The following is an 11,597-nucleotide window of genomic DNA, read 5'->3' on the forward strand; positions in this document are numbered from 1 at the left end:
CATACCCTCAGTTCTAATAAACAAGTTCCAAACCCTGGGCCTCAGCACTTCCCTCTGCAACTAGATCCTTGGCTACCTCACCAGGAGACCGATGCCTGTGCAGATTGATAATAACATCTCCACCTCGCTGACAATCAACACTGGCACACCTCAAGTATGTGTGCTTGGCCCACTGCTCTACTCTCTCTACACCCATGAATGTGTGGCTAGGCACAGCTCAAACACAACCTGTAAACTTGCTTGGCCACACAACTATAGTTGGCAGAATTTCAGATGGTGTCAAGGGGGCATACAAGTATGAGATAGATCAGCTGATAGAGTGGTGTTGCAACAACAACCTTGCACTCAACCTTCATAGAATCAAGGAATTGATTGTGGACTTCAGGAGGGAGAAGTCAAAGGAACAGACCTCATTGAGGGATCAGCTGTGAAAAGAGTTCCTGGGTGCCAACACCTCTGAGGATCTAACCTGGGTCCAACATTTTGACACAATTACAAAGTAGGTGCAATGGCAGCCATATTTCATTAGGAATTTGAGGAAACTTGGTATGTCACCAAAGACACTTGAAAATTTCTACGTACATACCGTGGAGAGCATTCTAACCAGTTGCATTGACGTCTGGTATAGAGGGGCCACTGCATAGGACTGGAAAAAGCCTCAGAAAGTTGTAAACTCTGCCAGCTCCATCATAGGCTCTAGCTTCCCCAGCACTGAGGATACCTTCAAACAACGGCATCCATCATTTAGGACCCCCATCGCCCAGGAATGCCTTGTTCTCATTGCTACCACCAAGAAGGAGGTACAGGAGTCTGAAGACACAGACTCAACATTTCAGGAACAATGTCTTCCCCTCTGCCATCAGGTTTCTAAATTGTCAGTGAACCCATGAACACCACCTCACTATTTTTTTCCTCTCTTTTTCAGAATCAAGTTTAATATCACTGGCAAACGTCGTGAAATTTGTTGTCTTTGCAGCAATAATACAATGCAATACAGGATAAATAATAATAGAGAAAAAAACCTGTGAATTACAGTAAGTGTACACAGTTGCAAGAAAAAGCTTGTGAACCTTTGCAGTTACCTGGTTTACTACATTAATTACTCATAAAATGTGGTCTGAGTCACAATAATAGACAAACACAATCTGCCTAAAACACACAAACAATTGTACTTCTCGTCAATACCGAGTACGCCATTTGAACAATCACAGTCTAGGTTCAAAAAAATATGTGAACCTCTGGGGTAATGCCTTCTACTAAAGCTATTTGGAGTTGGGTGTTCCAATCAATGAGAGGAGATTGGAGGTGTGGATTATAGAGGTGACCTGCCCTATAATAAAATCAGGTTACTGACAGAGCCTGCTCTTCTCAAGAAAGTCCTGTTTACATGTACCATGCCTCAATCAAAACAACCTTCAGAGGACATTAGAAGAAGAAATGTAGAGATCCATGAAGCTGGAAAAGGCTACAGATTCATTTCTAAAGACCTGAGTGTTCATCAGTCCACAGTAAGAGACATTGTCTACAAATGGACGAAACTCAGTACAGTTGCTGCTCTCCCTAGGAGTGGGTGTCCTGCAAAGATCACACCAAGAGCACAACGTGCAGTGCTGAAGGAGGTGAAAAAGAACCCAAGGATAACAGCAAGGGACCTGCAGAAATCTCTAGAACTCGCTATTGTCTCTGTCCATGTGTCCACTATAAGAAAAGCACTGAATGAGAATGGTGTTCCTGGAAGGACACTACAGAGGAAACCACTGCTCTCCAAAGAAAACATTGCTTTATGTCTCAAGTTTGCAGAAGACTGACTGGATGTTCAACAACACTCTGGGACAATGTTCTGTGGACAGATGAGACAAAAGTTGAACTTTTTGGCAGAAATGCACACCATGTTTGGACGGAAAAGGAGCACTGCACACCAGTACAAAAACTTCATCCCAACTGTGAAACATGGTGGAAGGAGCATCATGGTTTGAGGCTGCTTTGCTGCCTCAGGGCCTGAACATCTTGCAATCATTGAGGGAATAATGAATTGAAAATTGTATCAGGTCATTTTACAGGAGAACAGGAGCCTGGAAACTTGACTGTGTGCATTCGGAATTGGCTTGCCCACAGAAGGCAGAGTTTTGTTCCTGGAGGTCCATGATCAGTGGCGTCCCGCACCATTATGTCCCTTATGTCTTGCTCTGTGTTGGTTGTCCATTATTTCCAAGAAAGACGGTGAAACCTGTGTGGGAGAGTTTTTAAAGTGGGGAGGCTGTTGCACTGGGACAGATCCACTCTCTCAACCTTGGATCTCCAGGACCTTTGGTACAGGTAGTCATCAGAACGGGGGTCTTCCTTGGTGGCAGTGGATGAGTGTGACTTCTATGCCTTGTCACACCCTTTGCTCTGCACAAAGTGTTGCACAACTGTCCTCCTGGTCACAATCATCGACCAAACCTAACTTCACAGTTTGTTGTTCATTGATCCTGTTTACAATTACTATTCTATACATTTTCCCACATGAAAAAGAATCTCAGGGTTGCATACGGTGACTTGTATGTATTCTGATAATAAATTTTACTTTGAGGTACTCTCTGGCTACCCTCACCTGTCGAATTGGTGTACTGGGGTGTGAGCACTGTCACTTGCAAACAGCTCCTCGGAGCCACAGGTGAGAGCTGGGTGTCCGGTGGGGACCAAAGGTGGATGAGCTGCCCCGGAATGGACACGACAAGCCCTTCTCCCTGGACAGCCCACACGTCACTCAAGTGGGTGATAATGAAGCTGGTTGTAATTGTGACAGTGTCACACCCCCAGCTTGCTCGCCACAACGCTGACCTGCCTCCTGCTCTCCGGACAGACCCAGCAGACGGAAGCCAGGCTCAAATCACCAAACTTTCGCCCCAATTCGAGTGGTGGAGGCGCCGAGGCCGGAAGTGGGCGTGACCCGGGCAGGAAGTGCTCCGTGCGGCGGAGGGTGGACGATGCTGGGGGCCGGAGCAGGTACCCGGGCTCGGGCCTGGGCCTGGGCCTGGGCCTGAGGGCCGCGTCCCAGCCCGGCGCTGTATGGCGGGCCTGCTCCAGCTGGCCCTCAGCCGCCCCGCCGTCATCTCTTACGGCGGTTTCGCCAAAGGCCTGAGCCGCACCCTCGTCACCTTCTTTGAGCTGGCCTGGCGGCTCCGCCTCCGCTTTCCTTACCTCTACCTGGTGACCTCCATGGTGCTGAACGTCCGCCTACAGGTGAGGGGTAGGGAGAGGTCAGAGGATGCAGAGGGTGGGGAGAGAGGGGAGGGGCAGGGAGGGATTGGAAGAGAGGAGGTTCGGAGGGAAGGTGTAGGGAGAGAGAAGGGGATAGGGAAGAGGGACCGTCAGTGGAGGGGTGGGGAGGGAGCGTGTGGGCGAGGGGAAGTGCAAGCAGTGAATGGAAGGGAGGTGGGGTGAAAGTGAGGGGAGAGGAGGTGGAGTGGTGGGGGACTTGGGTGTTGGTGAGGGGGTGTGGAAGGAGGAGGAGGGTGCTGCTGGTGGGATGGAAGAGGGGTGTAGGAAGCGAGGGTGTTGGGTGAGGAGGGTATGTTAGGTGTCAGTTGGAGGGTGAGGTAGAACTTTGGGGTTGGAAGCTCTAGGGATCATTGAATGGGGAAGGGAAGGAGAGAAACGGGCTGACTGAGGTGGGAGGGCAGTGGGATCAGCGAGCCAAGGAGGGGATTGTGCAGTCAGAGTGGGTGGGATCAGAGAGTTGAGGGGACAGCAGTTTGCAGATTCTGTGGTGGGGGGTGGTGGTGTTGTAGGGATGGGTGATGAGATAGTATGTGGAGAGGGGGAATAAAAGGAGGCTGAGTAAGGTTTGTGTGTGAAGTTTGGGATGGGAGTGAGGGCCGGAGGCAGGCAGTGTGAGTGTGGAGAAAGAATTATCAGATGAGTTTGGAGATTTTCCATGTCTTATTTCTTAACAGGTTCACATTGAGATCCACTAGGTGATTCGGAGCATGTCTCTGTGTTAATTCAGTCCTGGACTTTGAAATTGCTGTCTATTTATCAACCATTGATAATGGTGACTTCAAATCTCAGACTATACTGGAGTACGCAGACTGTGAATGCGTTGGAAAATGTAAACAGTTATCAGCGCTGCAGCGGAAGGAATGATGCGGTCACAGGTGCCCATGGGCTTTCTACACAATCGCAGGATTCCAGTTGGCAGCTTCAAGCTACATTTCCTTTAAGAAATGGACTTGGTGTTTTAATAGAACAGCGGAAATCACTGTGTAGAGAGGGGAAAGAGCCTCTTTCTTTTATTCAAAATTGCTTTTCAGCAAGGAATCTTCGGAGGGTGCATGTCTCTCCACGTTTGGCAATAGCAGAGGGAAATCTGGATGAGCACTTTAAAAGCCCCGACACAGCGGCAATGATGGACTGTCTGGGGAGAGTGAGTGAAGTTTTACAGCTGTTCAGGACATGGTGGAACCCAGGGGGAAAATGTCTGCACTTTGCCAACCACCAGTTGTTAAGAGAGGCTGCAGTCAGATGAGGGAATATTAAAAGACAAATTAATCTTATTAGTTGCACATGAAGCCCTCGCTGTTAGGAGATGATTTCAAAATTGAAATGATGGCTTTTCCTTTTAACCCCCTCGCAGTGATCCAACCACCTTTCTCTGGGTATCAGCAGGCTCTGTGCTTCCTGACAATCTCCATAGAAACCTCTTCTGTCTGATCTGAAGTGTTCCTTTTGCAATGTAGTGCTTAGCACAATGGTGTAAGATAGTTAACTTAAAATGATGGGCCTCAGGACTGCAATTATGGCATGATAACTGCCTTTCCAAATGTACTGTTCCATTTGTGCAATAATGGCTGAGTGACTGTTTAAATCTGAATATTTTTCAAGTTTGATAAAAACAAATACAGATCATAAATTTTCTCTTGGTAACGGCATTTTTTGAGACTTAGTACAATTGTATACTCAGAGGCTACTTTATCAGGTACACCTGCTTGTAATGCAAATGCGTCACTATTGGTCCATGACATAAAAAGGTTAGGAACCCCTGATCTAACCCTTCCCTCCTACATAGCACACCATTTTCCTTCATCTATGTGCCTATCTAAGAGTCTGTTAAACTTCCCTAATGTATCTGTTGCTACCACCGCTCCTGGCAACATATTCCATATAGCCACCACTCTGTGTAAAAGACAACTACCCCTATACCCCTCCAGACACCTTAAAAGTTATGTCCTCCTCATTTCAGTTATTTCCTCCCTGGGGAAAAAGACTCTGGCTGTCCTCTCAATCTTTGCCTCTTGTACACCTCTATTGAGTCTATAAATGTTGCATTTATTTCAAGAATATAAAAGCAAGGAGATAATGCTGAGGCTTTATAAGACACTAGTCAGACCGCACTTGGAGTATTGTCAAGAGTTTTGGGCCCCATATCTCAGAAATGATGTGTTGTCATTGGAGAGAGTCCAGAGGAGGTTCACGAGGATTCAGGGAGTGAAGGGGTTAACACATGAGGAGCGTTTGGTAGCTTTGGGCCTGTACTCACTGGAATTTAGAAGATTTCGGGTGGATCTCATTGAAACCTACCGAATGTTGCAAGGACTAAATAGGGTGGGTGTGGAGAGGATGTTTCTGATGGTGTCCAGAATTAGAGGGCACAGCCTCAAAATTGATGGGCGACCTTTTAGAACAGAGGTAAGGAAGAATTTTTTTAGCCAGAGGTTAGTGAACCTGGGAAATGCTCTGCCACAGAGTGCAGTGGACGCCAAATCTGTGAGTATATTTAAGTTGATTGTTTCCTGATCGGTCAGGGCATCAAAGGATATGGTGGAGCAGACTCGATGGGCTGAAAAGCCTAATTCTTCTCCTGTGGTCTTACAGAGTCACCTTAATGGATTATTGGAAATTCAGTAAGAAAGGAGAAAGGGTCAGAACACATACATGCACACACTTCAGGCTCTAAAATATACATGGGATCTATGTGACTGACCATGGAATGATTGTTGGTGCCAGAAAGGGTGGTTTGAATATTGGAAACTGCTGATTTCCTGGGATTTTCACACACAGCATTCTCTATAGAGTTTACAGGGAGTGGTCAGAGTAGAATGGCTGGACTAGTTCAAGTTGACAGGAAAATGGCAGCATCTTAGATAACCATGCATTACAACATGTTGCACCCTGAAGTGGATGGGCTATAGCAGCTGCAGAAGACCACATTGGGATCCATTCCAGTGGCATGTTATTAGCTTCACTTCTGTACCTAGCAAAGTGGCTATGCAGTGCATCTTAACACCAGAGTTACAGCTCTTGAACTCAGTCCCCCGACAAAGGCCAACACACCATGCACCTGTTTAGCCACTCTATCAATTTGCTTGGCAATGTTGACGAATCTATGGACATGGACCCCAAGATCCCTCTGTTCCTCCACACTGTTATGCTTCCTTCAAACTCGACTTTCCAAAGTGAGTCGCTTCACATTTTTTTGGGTTGAAGGCCTGTTTCCCTGCTATATGATGAACAGAAAAGGTTTGGTCGCTGTTGATGAATGGAGTTCAAGGATCAACTTTATTCAGGAGGTGATGGGTGGAAGGGGGTAAAAGGGCTGAAGAAAGAGGAATCTTGGACAGTGGACCATGGAAGAAAGGGAAAGGAAGGAGGAGGGGAGGGAGGAGATGGGCAGGTGAGGAGAAGAGAATAATAATAACTTGTTTATCGAGCACTTCTCATAGGAACAATGCAGTTCAAAGTGCTTTACAATGGGTTAGAGTGCAAACATGAAAATAAAGACAAAAAGGTGTTATTTAAAAGCAAGGTTAAATAAATAGGTTTAGAGCTGGTGTTTAAAAGTGTCAACTGAGTCTGCATCCCTTATAGTTTTAGATATTGAGTTCCACACCATTGAGACCAGTGCCAGACTATTGAGAGCTTTGGTAAGAGAAGGCATGAGAGGGTCATCCAGCCATTAACCCTGTATTCTGCCTTCAGGTGTGACCTTCCAAGGTGAATATCTTCACTCTTTTTCCGGGTTAAACTCCATCTGCCACTTCTCAGCCCAGCTCTGCATCCTACCAATATCCCATTGTAACCTATGCCAACCTTCCACACTATCCACAACTCCATCAAACTTTGTGTCATCTACGGATGTACTAACCTACCTTTCCATTTCCTCATCCAAGTCATTTCCAAAAATAGCAGATTCCTACAAAATCAAAAAGTGGCGGTTTCTGCTTTTCCTTGACTTGAGCAGCGGTACCTCAGCCCTTTATTGCTGCAGGCAGTTTGCCTCTGTGGTTTTCTTCTATGTTCTGAGTCAGAGATGTCTGGCTCAAACCCTCCAGTAAACAGTTCTAGTGAGACAGGTCCTCCAGGGGTAACAAGGATTGGAATTGGTGTATAATAGGAAGGATGTGGAAGCTTTACTGAGGGTGTAGAGATTTACCAGGATGCTGCCTGGATTAGAGAACATGCCTTAATGAGGAAAGGCTGAGTTGAGTTAGGGCTTTTCTCTTTGGGGCGAAGGAGGATGAAAGGTTACTCAATACAAGGGTACAAGATGATAAGAGGCATAGATCGAGTGGATGACTGGAGACTTTTTCCCAGGGTGGAAATGGCTTACACAGGTGAACAATTTTAAGGTGATTGGAGGAAAATAGAGGGGGGACATCTAAGGTAACTTTTTCACATAGAGCGTGGTGGGTTTGTGGAATGCCCTGCCTGGGGTGTTGGTAGAGGCGGATACATTGGGGCATTTAATCGACTTGGATAGACACACAGATGATAGGAAAATGGAAACTTATGTAGGAGGGGAAGGATTAGGTTGATCTTAGAGTCAGTTAAAAGGTTGCAACAACATTGTGGGCTGAAGGGACTGTATTGTGCTCTATTGTTCTATGTTCTGTTTGCCTCAGTGGGGGAAACGTCGACCCTTTCCAGTCCTGCAAGATTTCGGTAAACTTTAACAAGATCTTTGCTGTGAATTCTGTGTAACACAGATGTGACTGGCAGGGGGCAAAGAATGGGAATAAAGCAGCCCTTTTCTGCTTGGCTGCTGATGACTAGTGGTGTTCTGCAGGGTTTGGTGTTAGATCTGCTGCTTTTCAGATTGACGTTAATGACATGGATGTGGAATTGATGGCTTTGTGGCCAAGTTTGTAGACAATACAATTCTGCTCCTGTGTCATATTCTAGTCTCTCCTCATACAACAAATCTGCAGAGTGAGGAAGGTGTCAGTTTTTGTTGCAGTCCTGTGGTTTTGTGAGGTGGGTTGTGTTGGATGCTTATGCTTTTGTCATCCACAGGTTCTTTGGAAGTCAGGAATGAGGCATAAAACTTGTGCTTACAGCCGTTTCATTACGAAGAAAGAACTGAAAGAACAAAGCAAAGCAAGTTGTGTTTGCCTCATTCTTAGACTGGAGATAACAACATCCCAGTAATAACAATAAACCTATGCAATAGCCAAATTTATGTGGCGTGACACCTGGAGAAAATCTGAGAAACTTCTAGAAAAATATAGAAGCAGCTGTACTGTAATTGCAGGAAAATACTCTGAATAATTACATGTATATAGGTAATGATATAAATAAACAAATAAGTGTAGGAAAGTTTAACTACAAGGAAAACATTTTGGGTGGCGGGATGGAGATGCATCTTTCTTTACCAGAGGAGGTGTAAGGTGCTCCTTCCCTCCGCTAGCAGCAGGTCACCCTTGCACCCTTGGGCAAGTGTAGCACCTGCTTAGCCCCCTCTTCCCCCCCCACCCCCAATCAGGGTTACATGAAGCAATGCGAGCACATAGTTGATGGTCATATGAGCAGCTAGTGCAGATCACAAGTCCTGGCTATGTGACCACCGTCGCCAGGCTGACAGTCTCAGAAGAGTATTGGTAATGGCTGAGATCACCTGTATTGTAAGGACACTGTCCAGACGAAGGCAATGGCAAACCACTTCTGTAGAATTTACCCAGAACAATCGCGGTCATGGAATTATGATCACCTACGTCATACGACACAACACAACGATGATGAATTCAACAGTGGGCTCCTGAGAGGAATGGTGTCAATCTGAGACACGTCCAGGAGGGGAGGCTGACTGCATCTCCAACATCTAGTTGGGAGCCACTAGCCATCAGGGTACTCTGGTAGGGAAGGGAGTGAGGGCTCCGTTAGACCCAGGATTAGACCCTCCATTAGACTCAAGCTGCCCATGGCCTTGAAGAAGGTCAGCAGATCCATTGGTTTGTGAATCTCTTCAGAAATCGGGGGGGGGGGGGGGGAACATGGTAGTGTAGTGGTAAGCATAACACTATTCCAGCACCAGTGACCCGGTTCAAACCCGCCACTGTCTGTAAGGAGTTTGCATGTTTTTCTGTGACTGCATGTGTTTCCTGCCGCATCTCAGACAAATGGATAAGTAGGTTAATTGGTCACATGGACACAATTGAGTGGTGTGGGTCTCATTGGGCCGGAACGGCCTGCTATATCTCCAAATAAACACAATTTAAAAAGGTAAAGCATCGCCCAATGCCACTCAGAGCATTCCCTGGGGTGATGGAGATATCGCTGGTGAGGTTATCTTGCCTCCTTAGTGAGATGGGTAGCCAATTCACAACAGACTTTAATAAACTCAGAAGGAGGTTACACTAACAAGGCTGCCAAGCTAGGGAATTACACAAAACCTGACAGCACCGTGGCTGATTCGACGTAAACAGATGCATAGAAATTGCTTCTCTTGGTAAATCTTTGGAATTCTCTGTCCCTAAGGTAGATTACACCGGATCATTAAGTATATTTAAAATAGTTTACTATTGTCGCAAGTACTGGGATGGTGGAAAAGCTTGTATTGCGTACCATTTATATTTAGCCGGCTGGTGATGCAGGGGTATCCGCTTGGGGATTCGAAGCGAGTGGTCCCGGGTTCGAATCCTGCCAGCTCCTTGCATGCTTTCCATCCATGCTGGGTTGAGCGTTGAGCTAGCAACTGGGCCTCGTAAAAAAAAAACAAAGTGCTAAAGAAACGGCAAGATTGCTGCCTGATGCACCACAAGGCACAGGGAGGAATAACAAATACCATACATGGAGATCAATTCATTGTACAGTGGAGTGAGCTAGAGCAAGGTTTTAAAACAACAATGCCGAATAAAGGGCCATGAATGTAGTTGGCGACGTGGGCCAGAAGAGCCGGTTATCATGCCATATCTCGAAAAGAAAACTGGTACTAGCTCGGGTAGTGAGCACAGTCTGGTTGGGCCAAACATCCTGTTTCCATCCTATAAAACATTACGACTCAGTTTGGTGTTGGGGACTAGAAAGTTGTGCATTTGAATGTCAGGTGCCATTGAAAGTCCGTTATGCTGTTGACATGTAGGGCAGCAATGAAGGTCCTCCATCTTTAGTGGTGTTCAGGTCTTCCTTCTTTGTGTTAGTAGCTTTCTCTTGGTTTACTGTCAGTCATGCAAGTCCCAGGTGGAGACTCAGGAATACCCTCGCACTCAGACGTAGAAGGATTCTTCATTGCTGTTTCCGTAACAATTTTGTTTTACTAATCGGGATTATTAGCCCTGAGCTGAACCCCAAACATGGAGGACTGGTGGACCACTGTTAGTCTGGCCTCTACCCTTTGACCTGTTTGACATGGGTGACCCTACCAAGAGCCAAAGCATAAAACTTTGACTCCAGTCCACATAGCTCTCTGGGTCATTGAGGCACGCAAGCCTCCAAACCCAATAACAAGGTTGTGGTTCTCTTGGAGGAAGCAAGATAAATTGAATGCTAAAAGAGAGCTTTTAAGAGACTTTTGGATTGGTACATGGAGCTTAGAAAAATAGAGGGCTATGGGTAACCCTAGTAATTTCTAAGGTAGAGACATGTTCGGCACAACTTTGTGGGCCGAAGGGCCTGTATTGTGCTGTAGGTTTTCTATGTTTCTAAAATGGCAGAGTTTAATATGTTGATTGAAACTGTCATAAGTTGATTTCAATAAACTTTAACATCAACTTTGATTTAATTTTAACTTAGAGGTACAGCAGGCCTTTCCAGCTCAATTACATGCATTAATCAAATAACCTACTAACCTGTATGTCTTTGAAATGTGGGAGGAAACCTGTGTGGTCACAGGAAGAATGTACAAACTCCTTACAGACTGCAATGGGAATTGAAACTGTAAAATGATGTGCTAAGCATTACATTACCAAACCATCTAATAGGTACTGGTGAATGTGGAGGAATGGATGTATACCCAGTGGAAGTGGAGGGATTCAAACCCACATGCCAAAGAGACTGGAGCCTTAATTCAGAGCCTTTGCATGCTTTGAAAAAAGCATGAAGAGCTTTGTCTAAATGGTGTAAAGTGTTGATAGATTTACATCAGACACTAATGAACAGGAGATAATCGGTGGCCTTTATATCGATGTTCCTGGAGTACTCCAGTGCAGGCACCACACTTTTTGTACACCAGTGGCTTTGACAGAGTGCTGTTGAGATTTGTTCGCATTAAAAAGTAAAGTCCAAAGGTTGAATTACAAGATTACACAGGGAAGAATCATTTTTTCTGTTGTTTAGAAGGCTGTGATAATTTTGATTGGTTTTAAAGATACTCATAGGAATCAATAAGGTAGTGAATGAAG

At 45.7% G+C, this 11,597-nt stretch overlaps 1 protein-coding gene across 1 annotated transcript; it reads left to right on the forward strand.

Annotated features, from left to right (window-relative positions):
• The first annotated feature begins 2,578 nt into the window (after positions 1 to 2,578).
• Positions 2,579 to 4,903, forward strand: LOC132399061 (small integral membrane protein 10-like protein 2A). The gene is made up of 2 exons (XM_059978987.1): positions 2,579 to 3,225; positions 3,939 to 4,903. The coding sequence occupies exons 1-2, from the start codon at positions 3,052 to 3,054 to the stop codon at positions 3,957 to 3,959; spliced, it is 195 nt and encodes a 64-aa protein (XP_059834970.1). The 5' UTR covers positions 2,579 to 3,051; the 3' UTR covers positions 3,960 to 4,903.
• The last annotated feature ends 6,694 nt before the right edge of the window (positions 4,904 to 11,597 follow it).

Source organism: Hypanus sabinus, chromosome 9, assembly GCF_030144855.1.
Source record: "Hypanus sabinus isolate sHypSab1 chromosome 9, sHypSab1.hap1, whole genome shotgun sequence".
Classification (NCBI taxonomy): domain Eukaryota; kingdom Metazoa; phylum Chordata; class Chondrichthyes; order Myliobatiformes; family Dasyatidae; genus Hypanus; species Hypanus sabinus.